Here is a 15,433-nt window from a genome sequence, read left to right as displayed (position 1 = left end):
AAGATGCTATATGTATATATACATATATATATGTATATATACATATGTATATATACATATATATATATATATATATTAGAATTACTAGAAAGATAATGATGAGGGAAAGGAGAGGAAGTATTATGAAGAGAAGGAGGAAATAGGGAGGAGGAGTAAAGCTGTAGTGCGCTTTCTTGACAATACTGTATCTCTTAATAATTTCTCCTTCTCTTAAGGAAACAAGGTTTAATAGTTATACTTTGGGGGCAGCTAAGTGGTGCAGTGGATAGAGTACCAGCCCTGCAGTCAGGAGAACCTGAGTTCAAATCCAACCTCAGACACTTAATAATTAATCAGCTGTGTGACCTTGGGCAAGTTACTTAACTCATTGCCATGCAAAAGCAAAAAAAAAATAGTTATAATGTGATCAAGAGCTTTCTGTTCTGAGATTATTTAAATGGGGAAGAAACTTCATTTCTCTTAGGACTCACTTTAGAATGACAATAGAAATAGAAAAAAATGATACACTTTGGCACCTAAACACCATGTGTCCCAGCACACTTGTTTTTTGTCACACTGAAACATAGGTATATTTTTCTTTTTTAAAGTTCTGTTGGGGAGGAATCGAAAGTGGGAGACAGACCAGACCAGTTGGATCAGGTATTCCTGATCACAAAATTATAGAATTTCAGTATTGGAACAGACTGAGGCAGCCATCTGGACAGAAGTGTACTGGAGTCAATACCTACCATCTATTTAGAGTTATTAAAATTTCAATGTGATCATATTTATACCTCAGAAATAAGCAAACACCGTAATTTGGGGTTTGATATATATTATATTAATAATAAGATTAAATTTAAGAGTTTTTGGCTTACATCCCCCCCCAAGGGAATTGGTTGTTAAACATTTCTTTTTAGGTTTTTTTTTTGGCAAGGCAAATGGGGTTAAGTGGCTTGCCCAAGGCCACACAGCTAGGTAATTATTAAGTGTCTGAGATCGGATTTGAACCCAGGTCCTCCTGACTCCAGGGCTGGTGCTTTATCCACTGTGCCACCTAGCCACCCCATTGTTAAACATTTTCAACACATCCCTTTATCTAGACCAACTCAAATAAGAAAGGAATCTCCACTCTTCCAGACACAACAGGTGATCATTTTGCCTCTCAGTGAAAACCTGCAAGGAGGATTGAACTCTCTCTTTTTCAAGATAGCCCATTTTATGTCTAGATAGCTTGCATCTGGCTATATCAGTCAAATTAACTGAATAATTAATTGATTAATAGAATGATTAATGGTTAAAGTATTAGGTTTGAAGTCAGAAGACCTAGAGTCCAATCTGCCCTCAGACTCTGAGTTGTGTGACCCATGGCAAGGCTTTTCACCTTTTTGTACTTCAGTTTCCTCATTTACCTTACTCAGAGAATAAGAGACACTAAACAAAAATTAGAAAAGAAAGGCTGGAACCGGCATGATGTTGACTTTGGAATCAGAGAGGAGGCAAAGGAATGAGTGTTTATATAGTCAGGGGACCTGGGCTGGAATCCTAGATCTGTCAGTTATAATATCTCAATAAGTGGCAGGAACTTGACAACTTGGACCATATTTAGGCAAGTTGCTTCAACCCATTGGGCCTCAGTTTCCCTCATTACAAAATGTAAGGCTTGAACTAGAAGGTTCTAAGGCACCTTCCAGCTCAATCTCTGTATTTATGATTTGATTGTCAATTCACTGATAGCATCATCAAGGGAATAGATAGTGGTCCAATGGATCGAAGACAAGCCTTAGACTAAGGAAAACCTGGATTGGAGTATTTTTTAAACAAAAAAGACCTTCGACAAGTAACTTCACTTCCCTGAAAGCTTTAGATCCATCACAAATACAATGAGAACCTTTAAGGTCCTTTCTAGCTCTGGATTTTTAAACCTATGAATATTGTTATATTTCTCTTCTGAGAATTGAGAAAATCTCTGGGTTATCTTGTTATCAACACAAGGGGTATCATGAAGCTTCTTTACCTAATATACATATGTGTGTCCACAAGTTTTTCTAGACATGAATGAATGTCTACATTCCTATATAAACATAGGGCATATGCATGATTATTTACATGTGTATATTTTGTACACATTTTTCTTTGTATATGTAAGTAAGGAAGTAAGAAGGAAGCTCGGTGAGAGGCAATATTTTTTCCTTCTTTATTGTCATATTTTCAATACCCAGCATAATGACTGGCACACAGTTGGCATTTATCAAATTCTTATGTAACTGAATGAAATCCCTAACTCTCCTTCAAAACGAGTGAGACATGAGCTCTGCCATGAGTAAATGGCCATTCTTTTCCTGATCCAGTAGAGTGTGACTAGTAAGTACACCAAACGGTTAATGAACAACTCAATGGTTAACGGTAGGCAATATCTCCTTCGAGAAAGGGAGAAAATTTGTCTTTGTGAAAATACAAACCAAGAATAAGAAATATAGAACCCAAATTAATGACACCATAACATGAGGCCACGATTTTTTTTGGGGGGGTGATCTAATACATTGGCATGTTCATTTAGTCAGGGAAATTTATTTAAAACCCTCCAGAGATATTAATTTTTCTTTTGCTTTGCATAAAAGTCATACATTTCTTGAATATAATCCAATTCTTTTAAGATAATTTCAATGAATTGCCTGTCTTTCCCTACTTCAGCATGGAAGAATGTGTATGATGCTGATTAGAGACTATGACCTGGAATACACAACGGTAACCTTGGTGATCTGGCCAAGGTAATTAAATCCTGAGGGGAGCAAGTGTATATTAAGCTTGGAAATGTTTCATCTACCAAATTTCTATTCTTAGTATTGCACAGATCTCTAGGTTGCTGCAAATAATAAGGAACATAATCAAACTACTTTACATATATATTACAGACATTATAGGTGTTCACAAATGTAAATGAGCAATATGCATGTGCACACATAGATTTCCATGAATACATACATTTGTGTGGCATACACTTGTGAATATGCACACATACATTTCTGTACATACATACATATGTATATATGTATTTCCATTTAGTTTGATTTAGTTGTGCTTATGAGATCCTATTTCATAGGATATTATTTTGAGCTGAAAGGTGACCTTGCAGGTCATCTAGTCCAATGCCCCACCTGGGGGTTTTACCTTTGAGGAAACTGAGGCACAGAGTAGTTAAGTAACTTTTCCAGGGTCAAACAGCTAATAAAAGTCTGATTTGGGGGGCAGCTAGGTGGTGCAGTGGATAAAGCACCGGCCCTAGAGTCAGGAGTACCTGGGTTCAAATCTGATCTCAGACATTTAATAATTACCTAGCTGTGTGGCCTTGGGTAAGCCACTTAGCCTCATCTGCCTTGCAAAAAATACCAAACTAAAACAAAAAGTCTGATTTGGGATTGGAAGTCCATTCTTCTTGGTCTGAAATGCAGTATCTCATTCATCTCACCGTCTAGATAACTCATTAATTCTTCTAAGACCAGAGAAACAACCATAGGTTGGCATCTGAATAGATTATTCCCTTTAACCTATTCATGAGTAGAAATTTCTTCCATAGACCATACCTGAAATAGAACTATCCAACTTGTATGAAGACCTACATGTAGTGAGAAAACTCACTACCTCAGAGATGGCCCTAAGTCATTAACAATTTCCATATATTGAGCCAAAATCTGCCTCTTTTTGTCATCTTCTTGCTGCTTCTAATTCTTCCTCTTGATGTGTCTCCAGAGCCCAATTCAAACAGATCTAAAGACTATAAAAAATTAACAAGCATTTTTATTTTTCTTCTTCTCGCCACTGAAAAGAAAAAGGAAGGAAGGAAATCAGAGAAAGAGGAAAAGGGGGCAGCTAGGTGGCGCAGTGGATAGAGCACTGGCCCTAGAGTCAGGAGGACCTGAGTTCAAATATGACCTCAGACACTTAATAATTACCTCACTGTGTGGCCTTGGGCAAGCCACATAACCCCATTTGCCATGCAAAAAAAAAAAAATCTAAAAAAAAGAAAAGGAAGGAAGGAAAGAAGGAGGGAAAGATTGAGGAAAGAAGAAAGGAAGGAAAAAAGGAAGGAAAGAAAACCTGTCATACCTAGCACAGCCAAGTAAAGCATATTTTCACACTGGCCACATCCAGAAACTCATTTCTTATTTTTGCATGTTAGTCCATTATCGTTCCATCACTGGATGGGCAATGTTCTTCTTGGGCAGTCTTTTGGAATAATAGTTAACCATTTCAATGATTAGAGTTCTCTTCTGTATAAATTACTCTTCACTTTGCATCAGTCCGTAGTTCATCCAAGCCTTTCCTCTTTGTAACCATCTTTTTCTTCATTTCTTATTGCACAATACTATTGCATGACTTTCATAGGATATCACAGTTCATACAGTCATTCAATGAAGGTAATAATAGTAATAACTAGTATTTACATAGTGCTTAATATTTTATAAAACACTTTAGATATTATCTTATTTGACAACCCATTTGGTAGATGTTATTATCACCCCCATTTTATGGGAGAAACTGAGGTAGACAGAGGTTAAGTGATTTGCCTAGGATCAGACATGCAGTAAATGCCTTAGGTGGAATTTGAATTGACATTTTCTGAATTTCAAATTCAATGACCATCTACTATGTCACCTAGAAAATGACTTAAGCATTTGCTACATGCAAGACTCTGAAAACGTTAACTGAGTTTTACTACCCCGAGACTTTTTTACTCCATTATGCATTCCAAGTTCCTCTACCTAATCCTTTTGTGGCAGTGATTTGAGAATTATGACCAGTGGATGTACTTTAGCTTGCAAAGGTCTTTCCTAATTGTACTATCAGAGATTGGTCCTACTCTGCCCAGGTATCATATGTCTGTTGTGTTCAGTCATTTTCAGTATTGCCCTACTCTTCATTGACCCCATTTGGGGTTTTCTTGGCAAAGATATTTCAATAGTTTGTTATTTCCTCATCACAATTATTTGGCAGATGAGAAAATGATGGCAAACATGGTTAAGTGACTTGCCCAGGGTCACACAGCTAGTAAGTATCTGAGACTGGATTTGAACTCAGATCTTCCTGACTCTGGGGGCATCACCCCAACCACTTAACCATCTAGTTATTCCTGTGCCAACTAAGGTAAGCTAAAATTGTATTGACATGTCTTCCAAGTCACACTCTTGATGCATGATGATCTAGTAACTGTGTTCATATATTTTTAATTCTCTCTTTTCGCCATAGAAAACCAGGCTTGGTATTTTACACTAACTTTTAAGAAAGTATATATCTTTGTCTACCAGGCTTTTAAAAATTCAAGGCCAACATTTTAACCACTGTGTCAGTCTGCTTCTCCTCTCTATAATTATTTAATATTATATATTAAACACTTAGCATTAGGGTGGCACAGGGGGAAAAAGGAAACCTGAGCTCAAATTCAGATGAAATCATAAGTCTAGTTGACCTATGTGTCTCTGTGTGTGTGTCTCTCTCCCCTCCCCCTCTCTCTCTCCTCCCCCCAACTCACTCCCTTTTTAACATTCACAAACTCATACCTGATTAACTGTTAAAACATAATTTAAAAAAACCCAAACTCAAAAGCAAACAATAAAAAACAATCCTCTCCTCCATAAGAACTTCATGTTTTCACCTATAAACCCCACAGTGGAGAAACACAGATGTGCCTCAACCTTTCTCCTATCAAAATAACTTAGAAAAATGATGCCTACAAATATGATTAATTGGTGTAAAATGCATAATGCCCATAATTAACTGAAGCTTCCTCCTGCCTCTACCAAGTTTTACATTTATGCTCTTAAGGAGCAGAAAATGAACCTAACTTTTATTTTTGATGGAGCACGTAAGAAACATGAACAATGGTCAAATTACCAATAGGTCATCCATCATCCTTCAAATTGATCCAGGAAATCAAATTATCTTTTTTAAATCCCCACAAAGAAGCTATTTTTCTTCAAATTGCTATTAATTCAAGATGGATTATCTTTTGGGGTAAATTCAGTTTCTCTCATAGGAATCAATTCAATTCAATAGGACTATCTAAATGGAATAATGAGGAATAGTTATAATTTGATGGAAATATTCCTTGCCTTCTTCTGAGAACTCATCCTATGTATTACAAGATTAATTTTGTTCAACAGTATGCCATTAGGGGCAGCTAGGTAGCGCAGTGGATAGTGCACCAGCCCTGGAGTCAGGAGGACCTGAGTTCAAATCTAGCCTCAGACACTTAATAATTACCTAGTTGTGTGACCTTGGGCAAGCCACTTGAACCTATTGCCTTGCAAAAACTAAAAAAAACAAAAACAAAAAAACCAGTATGTCATTAAAAGTTCTATGTGATAGGATTTCATGGGGGAGGAGACAGAAAACTAATATTCTAGTCCTGACTTCATCATGATTTTAGGGATCACCTTGGTTAAAATTCTTTCTGAGACTTAGTCATTCTATCTATAAAATGGAAATAAGATGTACCTCCTAAGCTACAAGGGGACATTCTGAGGACAAATGGCATGCCATCAATAAATACTTGTTAAATGCTCTAAAATAAAATTAACATAGTCATCAAATGCAGTATCATTGCCACTAAAATTTACCAATTGTATCGCCTTTTATTCTTTTATCAGAAACCTAATTTAATTCCTCATTACAATAATAGGCAACAGGATGCAGCAGAAAGAGCCATTCCATTGCTATGGATCTGCCAACCTGGATGACCCAGATAGCTTTAAAGGTCCTTAACTCTGAATTTATGACACTATAATCCTACTTCTTATCACTTTCTTCTTCATATATGAATGTTAACTCCTGGTGAGTAGGAATGGTTTCATTTACTCTTTCTGACACCCCAGTTTTTGGCCAGGAAACCTAATACAGGAAATATTGAATAAAGTCTAATTGATTGGCTGATCATTTCTCTTCCTTCAATAGACTTTAAGTTCTATAAACTTAATGATTTTTCTAATTCTCTAAGCCTGTAAATTGTAGATAAGTTGCTGACTTGTGTTAGGAGCTCTCAACAACAATAAAATCGCTGATCTGATCTCTTTCCCTACTTCTCCAAGAACTTAGCAAAGTTCACTTTAGTATTTGGTTAGTGTTTGCTGAATGACTAAGTCCTTGGCACATAGGAGGTACTATCTAAAAATGTTTATTATTATCATTATTATTCAATAGCTATTATTGGAATCAAGAGGACCTGGATGCAAGTGCCTCTGTCCCATGAGGATTGTGTAATCCTGGGCAAGAGGTTTGATAATTTCTCAGGATTCGCAGTACATTTTTAAGATGAAAAAGCGCAGAACACGCGCCATTCCACAGTAGTAGAAAGAATATCCACACTGGGATTCTCTATATCAAAGACATCACAGGTAGTGATTCCCTCCCACCAAAACAAAACAAACCAAAAAAAAAAAAAAAACTCAAGGAGTTCACCCTTCAGATGGAATATATCCTAGCTATTCCACTGCTCAGATATCTGGAATCCACTCAAGGGGCTGTTGGCTCTGTAAAAGATTTTTCAATCAACTTTAAAGAAAATTCAGACATGTGAATTACTTAGAAATCATTCAATTTCACAAGTAAAATATGCATTTCCACTGACTACTTTTTTGTTACAATGAGATTATCTTTTTGATTCTTTCTTTAGGGAGGTCTGGCCACCACCTATTCAAGCACCCTATCTTTATTTTCATATTCATCAGTCCATTTCAACATTTTGCTCTGAGATGTGCTTTAGTAATCAATTTAAAATGTGAGCAAAACTTACTTTCTTGTATTGCATTAAGAATTTCTGAAAAGTCCACGTCACTCTTTGGGCCGTCAGTCTGCATTGGCATATCCATTGGGTAACCTTGTAAATCCACCCGGCCTTCTAAAAAAATGAAAAATACGCATGGAGTTTGCAGTTGTTCTGCGGAGAACCCAGGAGAGCATTTGGACTCCAAGGAGAAGCAGCATCAATTTTCAAAATTAAAAAAAAAATGGGTAAGTGAGCTGGTTTTCAATGCCAAGGGCCATTTCTAAGAGGTGACTTTCTTTTCTTCCCTTTTTAATTTGACAGGACATTTATTCTCATTGAGGCTAAGTGGCAAACTGTCTTTCTATACTGAAAAATGCAGCTATGATTTAATCCCTAGGCCACTCACTTTATGAACTCAATTATTACCGAGCTTGGTAATTTCCTGTGGCAGTGAATATAGCAGGTTGGAGCACACTCAAGGTATTTTTAAGGCGATCCATGATTAGTAGTGCTGAAAAGGCGATCAGCACTTAATTACTAAAGAGCAACTTTGTTTTTAGTTAGTAATTCAATAATCATAAAATGAAAACAAAAATCAACTGAAGTTGTATGAATCATAGGACTTCAGAGATAGAAAAGATCTCTAAAGTTATCTAGTCTCATTTATACTTTCAAAAGCATCTTTTTTATAACATTCTAAGTGATCCAATCCTACTGGAAATACTCTAGTGAGAAAAAAACCCACTTCCTCCTGAGGTAGTCCAGTTGTGATTTTTAGATAATTCTTCCTTATACTTATTTAGCTTGGAGACAGAATAACATTAAGAACTTCTGAAAAGTCCACATCACTCTTTGACTGACAAGTCTGCACCGTCATGTTCATTGGGTAACCTTGTAAAAGTTAGGGTACCAGATGCAGATTCAACAAAGCCTGAATTCAAATCCTACTTCAGATTCTTATTAGTTGGGTGACCTTGAGTAAGACAATTAACTCCTCTATGTCTCAGTTTCATGATCTGTAAAATTATGAGGATACTGCCATTTTTCTAGTTTTAAATCTATGATACTTAAGTTATTTTATTAATATTTCTAGACTCTGCTATTAATTCTGTTCTCTAAGGTCAACCAGAAGTCTGATCATTATGTTGTGGCATGAACAGTCATTTCAATATAATTCAGCATCCAAGTCACTAAAAGGCTTTATTCTGTAAATTGTTACAAGCCAAGACACAAAGAAGCATTACTTGCACATGCAAATGGAATTCCCAACATGAACGATTCCCTAGAGAATAAAGAAAATCCAGAATCATACAACTGGTCAGTCTTTGCCCTGGAAGTATCTTGTAGGCTTCCAAGGGAAAAGACGTAAAGAATTTTTCATATGCTAGTATGTTTACAGCCACAGGATTCCATGAAAAGATAGATTGGTTTTTGGGGGGGATGTCTTTGCTGACGAAATGGGGTAAAGAAAAGTAAACTAGGCGTTAGACATGACTGCCATTTTAATTATTAAATAGAGGCTAATGAATAGATGCCAAAAATGGCATCACTCAGGTCTGAAAGAGAAAAAAATAATATTCACTCCTCTTTCTCCTACCACTTTGGATACTCAAAAACAGCCATCATTTCTCCTGAATCTTTCCAGGGAGGCAAGATAAGATGGGGCAGTGGAAAGAATACCAAGAGACCCAAATTAAAAACCACTACCACTACTTCTTATTACTGTGTGAAAACAAGTCCTTTAAACTCTCTGGGTCTCAGTCTTCTCATCCATAAAATGAGGAAGCTGTACTAAATGGTCTCTGAAGTCTCTTCCTAACTCAAAAGGTAATCCTCTCCTCCAGCCTACACATTCACAGTATCTAGGAATAAAGGCATCCAGCTGTTATAGCAAAAGGCTGTGGATCAAGACCATCTAACATTACTTACTTTATACAGGGTTATTTTAATTTTTAATCATATGTAACAAAGGAGATGGAGGCATCCTAATGCAATGAGGAGAGTGTTATGAATGTCAGAAGACCTGTGTTCAAATCCCACCTCTCATATCTACTAGTTCTGTGATTCTGGAAAACTTGTTCCACCTCTATGTTTCTCCTCTAGGATTTTTCTCCTATGAAACTGGATAAGGGTTGGTGGGAGGAATTCTCACACCAGGTGTTCCTTTCCCTGATGAAATCCCAACTCCTTGTTTGTGTAAAAAGGAAAGTAGAGCAAGCCATTCCAATGCCACAAAAGTTTCTCCAAGCCCCTATTCACATGCTTCTCTTATGCATCTCGGTTTAAAAGGAGATATAGTCTTTTTTCCCTATCAAGTGATTTTCAACTTCTGAGGAAAGCAAGAGAAAAAAATTTTCACAGGAAGCAGACTTGCTTCAATTGTAAAAGCGCTTCAAGAGCTCCCAAAAATGCCAGATGAGGGATTTCTGCTGGGCCAATGACCAAACTCCAGGGCTGAATGAGAAATGTCCAGCATTCAGTATGGATGGATGAATACTCTTACATCTAACATCTTTGTATTTAGCCTCCTCGTTATACATCCAGTCCTTATTTGGATTTCCTAATTAGGCAGTCATCACTGAAGCCCAGACTAACAGCTGCTGGTTGCTGTTGGCCCAGAATAAGCTTGCACACGACTCCATGTGAAACTGTGTTTCCACAGAGGTTAAGTGACCTTTATGGTTCCCAGTGAGACTTTGGTGGAAGATGCTCAGGAAAATTCCCATTTTTAAATAGTCAAGTAAATTGCATTAAATGTGAATAAGCTGAACATGGTTTCTATTTTTAAAAATATTGGTTTTCCAGGATTTATTCTCCAAGGGACACATCCCATTGACAGGTGAACATATTAGAAATGAGAGAAAAGTAGGTTGCTGTCATTAAACAACCATTTGGTGCTTTTCTTTTAGAGTTCTCTTTATTCCAAATTAATAGAATTTGAATATTTTAAAAGAAAATAAATCAAACTTTTGAAATAAACACATATGCCCATTATCTAGGCAGAAGAGACTGTTTTTTTTTTGTTTTTTATTTTTTAGGTTTTTGTAAGGCAAATGGGGTTAAGTGGCTTGCCCAAGGCCACACAGCTAGGTAATTCTTAAGTGTCTGAGACCAGATTTGAACCCAGGTACTCCTGACTCCAGGGCCGGTGCTCTAACCACTACGCCACCTAGCTGCCCAAAGAAGAGACTGTTTAAAAAATATCTTGTCATAAATGAATATTGAGATTGATTTCCAAATATACTTAATTATATAATTCAATCTATAGATGTAAACGATAAGGATCAAAGGATAGGACAATGACATGGCTTCAGACTGATAAATGATAACCTTCTCATTACCCTGCCAAGTGTTAAAATATAGCAGACTTAAGGGAAATCTTTAATGGAGTGCCCCAGAGAGCTGTCCTTGGTATTATATCGACCAACTTTTGTTTTTAAATCAATAACCCAAATGAAGGCAGCTATAACATGCTTATCAAATTTGCAAATGACTCAAAATTGGGAGGGATGGCTAATGCTCTAGATGGCAAAGTCAGTTTCTAGAAAGATCTCAACAGGCTGAAGCACCTGACTATTAAGATGAAACTTAACTGGGATAAATGTCAAGGATCCCTTCCTTCCCCACCCCTCACCACCCATCCCTATGTATTCTGAAATTCTAGAAGCTTCCTGTGACTTCTAGGATCAAGTATCAAACTCTCTGGCATTTAAAACTCATCATAACTGGCCCCTGTCTACGTTTCCAGTCTTCTTCCATTGAATCCTCCACTAATTTTATGATCAAACCACATAAACCTCATTGCTCTTCCTCACATATGATTCTCCATCTTCAATTTCTGACCTGAAGGACTAAAATATCTTTTTGCCTTACCACTGATACTTAGCTTCATTGGTTTTCTTAAAAATTCAACTCAAGGGGGCAGCTAGGTGACCCAGTGGATACAGCACCAGCCTTGGAGTCAGGAGTACATGAGTTCAAATCCAGCCTTGGACAAGCCTCGGACACTTAATAATTACCTAGCTGTGTAGCCTTGGACAAGCCACTTAACCTCATTGCCTTACCAAAAAAAACAAACAAAAAACAAGACCTAAAAATTCAACTCAAATCTCTCCTTTTTCTTTTTTTAGGTTTCATTTTTTTTGCAAGGCAAACAGGGTTAAGTGGCTTGCCCAAGGCCACACAGCTAGGTAATTATTAAGTGTCTGAGGCTAGATTTGAACCCAGGTACTCCTGACCCCAAGGCGGGTGCTTTATCCACTACGCCACCTAGCCACCCCAAAAATCTCTCCTTTTAAAAGAATCTTTTCCATATCCATATCCCTGCCCCATACTAGCTCCTTCCCTTGGCGATTCCATCCATTTAATCTTATGTGTGTCTATTTCTTTATAGACCATCTCTTCCATTAGAATAAAAACTCCTTGAGGGCAGGGGCTGATTTTTCTTTTCTCTCTATTCCCAGAACCCAGAACAGTAACACATGTGCAATAAATACTTAATGAATACTTGGTGACTTGGCAAGATGGGAGTGGGGGTGGATAGCAATTTGTATGGAAAAAGTCCTTGGAGTCTTAATGAAATTACAAACTCAATATGCACCAGCAGTATAACCCAACTGCCACAGAAGCTAATGTACTTTTAAGCTGTTTTTGTGTAGTCCTTGCATCATAGAGGGTGAATAGCTCATTCTACTCTGAGTGGGTGAGGCCACATATGGAAAATTAAGTGCAGTTTTGGCATGGCATTTTAAGAGGGGTATTGGCAAATTAGATGGAAGAAGTCCATTGGATGGCAATTGGTATAGGGTAGAAAATCAGACTAAAGTAATAAATCTAATCTATGTAACTTGGAGAAAAGGTAGCTTGGGAGAGAGGTAACAATTTCAAATATCTGGAGAGCTGGCAGGTGGAAAAGAGATTAGGTTTATTATGCATAATCTCAGAAGAAGAAATGAGAACAGAGAATTAGGCAGATTTTGGCTCTATAGATGGAAGACTTACAAGTAAAGCTTTCTGAAAAGGGGAATAGACTCATGTAATGGAGGGAGGTATTCAAACGTGTAGGAATACCTTCTGTCTCTTTGAACCCGTTGTTGTTCATTCATTTAAATCATTTCTGACTTTATGTGACTGCATTTGGGTTGTTTTTCTGCAGTGATACAGGGGAGAAGTTTGTTATTTCCAGATCTTAGCTCATTTTATAGATGAGAAACTAAGGCAGACATGGTTAAGTGACTTGCTCAGGGTCACACAGCTAGTAAGTGTCTGAGACTAGATTAGAACTCATAAAGATAAGGTTTTCTGAGTCCATACCCTATGTTCTATCTACTGCACCACTAGCTGCCACTTTGAAGTTTTAGCAAATCTTTATTAGTGTATACATCCTCCTTTCTCTATCTCTGTTGATTATTTCGAGTTTATCCTGAATATGGCTTGTTTGTACAGAGTTGTTTGCATGCTGTCTCCCTAGTAGATTGTGACCTCCTTGAGGACAGATTCTATTTTGTGCCTTTCCTGCCAGCACATAGTAGGTGCTTAATAAAAACTTATTGACTTGCCTGATTAAACCTAAACACTGAAACTCTGGTTGCCAGAAGCTTTTACAACTTTGCAGAGACAGATGAGGCTCAAGGACTCCCCTAAGAGAACAACCCCATCTGCAAGCCTTAATTGAGTGCTCAGTGGGGACACTAGAGGAAAGATTCAGGGAAAAAATGAGGAAGAAATTAAAAAGCACTTCCCCAATTTTTCAATACTTTTTCATAGTAGAAAATTCAAGAGGTTTCATGGCATTTATGACAAACTGGGTCACCTCTTCTCCAAAACCCACTCGCAAGTATTTAAGATCTGACAAAGCAAATGACTAGAAATCCATAGACAGTCAGACACAGAGATAGAGATACACACACACACACACACACACACACACACACACACACACACACACTTGAAGTCACCAGGGTTTCTTTGCTTGTTTGCAAAAACCAATGTTTCTACATGTATTGCAATAAAGGTTGTTGGAGCATTCCATGATGACCCAGATCATCCCATCTTCCAAAATGGTGCATGCATCTCCCACATTTATTAAGTGGCAAAATGTAATGTCGCCTGTGAGATTGATCTTTCTCAAATGGGAATGTCAAAGGCTTTCATGCAAAATTAAATTAATTGCTAAGTGAAACCAGCTGCAAAATAAGCGAGATGCAAAGAAATGAAATGTTGAGGTTGGGCCTGATGAATAATCACTGGTGACTAATATGCAATTAAAGAGGGCACTACGGGAGGATGAAATTTCTGAATATGTGACCAAGCTACCAGCAGATGTTTGGCTGCTGCATTCATACTAGAACAAGTCTTGTGAATTCTTCCCCCTTCATACCCACTCTATCACATGTTTTAGGGCAACTAGGTAATGAAGGGGATAGAGCACTGGCCTTGGAGTCAGAAGGACAGGAGTTCAAATCTGACTTCAGACACTTGACTCTTTCTAGCTACGTGACCTTGGGCAAGTCACTTAACCTTGATTGTCTCATATTCAGGGCCATCTCTAGTCATCCTGATTCATATCTGGTCATTGGACCCAGATGGCTGTGGAAGAGAAAGTGAGGCTGGTGACAGCACAGCACGCTGTCACTCAAATCCAATTCATGTGTTTGTCATGGCACATCTCCCTGATGTCATGATCATCTTTGAAAATTAAGGACAAAACATTATTACTATTGTATGGTTTAATGCATGGTACCAACAAAAGTGCATTTCTGTTTTGGTCAGGTACAATTCAATTCAATTCATCTCCATTTCATTCAGATATAAAAGAACTGTATTTCAGCATCATGGATCTCATCCTTAAGAACAATCTGTTTTAGGTAGTCAAAAGTGAATGATAGGATATATAGAGGACTGAACAAAAGATTGAGGTCATTGAATACTTTTGTGGGATTCTTATAGCCTATTCGTGAAGATTATAGGCTCATATGATTGGAGCTGGAAGGAAACCTAGAGGTCATCCCATCCAACCCCTCACATTTTATGGATGACTGAGGCGAGATGGCTTGTCCAAGGTCACAAAAGTTTTAAGAATCAGCCAGGATTGGAAATCAGTCTAGTAATACTCCAAACTAGTAATGTTTATTCAGCACCCCACAATTCAATCCAAAAGACATTTGATAAATATCTATTTGTGTCTGCTAATAATCAGGGAGATCAGGAAAGACCTGGCATGAAAACTGGTACTGTGTATTTTGATGGAAGCCGGGGATTCTAAGAGTCAGAGGTGAGTAGGTTGCAAATACTTCATGTAAAGTAGGGGATGGGATGGGATTAATAGCCAATCACAAGGAGATCAATCTGATCATAATGGAAAGAGCATAAAGAATGTGGGCAATATGAAATGGAAAGGAAAAGTAAGTGAGAACCAGATTGTGGAGAACATTCAGTGTCAGCTTGGGGATGCCATATTTCATCTTAGAAGGGCTAGGGAGCCACTGACTTTTGAGAAGGGGAGTGATAGATTCAGATCCATACTATAGGAACATCAACTTGGCAGTCTAAACTCCAGTCAAGTGAACTGACTGAAATATCAGCTTCTTTAACCCAACAAATTATTCTAGTCTGGTTCCTAGAACCCTGTTACAACTCACCTGTTCCTTTCACAGTACCCTTACTCACAAATCCTGGCTGTCTCTCTTCCAC

The 15,433-nt window shown here is 37.6% G+C and overlaps 1 protein-coding gene across 6 annotated transcripts in view; it reads right to left on the bottom strand.

The window, feature by feature from the left end:
- ANO4 (anoctamin 4) overlaps window positions 1–15,433 on the bottom strand; it is a 413,892-nt gene that overhangs the window by 161,782 nt on the left and 236,677 nt on the right. For 5 of the 6 annotated variants that reach the window (XM_074226672.1, XM_074226673.1, XM_074226677.1 and 2 more), the window contains one exon: window positions 7,769–7,873. The exons of the other annotated variant lie outside the window; for it this stretch is intronic. In XM_074226672.1, coding sequence (XP_074082773.1) covers window positions 7,769–7,873 — 105 coding nt within the window. The remainder of the gene's footprint in view (window positions 1–7,768; window positions 7,874–15,433) is intronic. 6 annotated transcript variants of the gene reach the window in all.

Source organism: Macrotis lagotis, chromosome 2 (assembly GCF_037893015.1).
Source record: "Macrotis lagotis isolate mMagLag1 chromosome 2, bilby.v1.9.chrom.fasta, whole genome shotgun sequence".
NCBI classification, from domain to species: Eukaryota; Metazoa; Chordata; class Mammalia; order Peramelemorphia; family Peramelidae; genus Macrotis; species Macrotis lagotis.
This window is presented reverse-complemented; position numbering and strand designations above follow the sequence as displayed.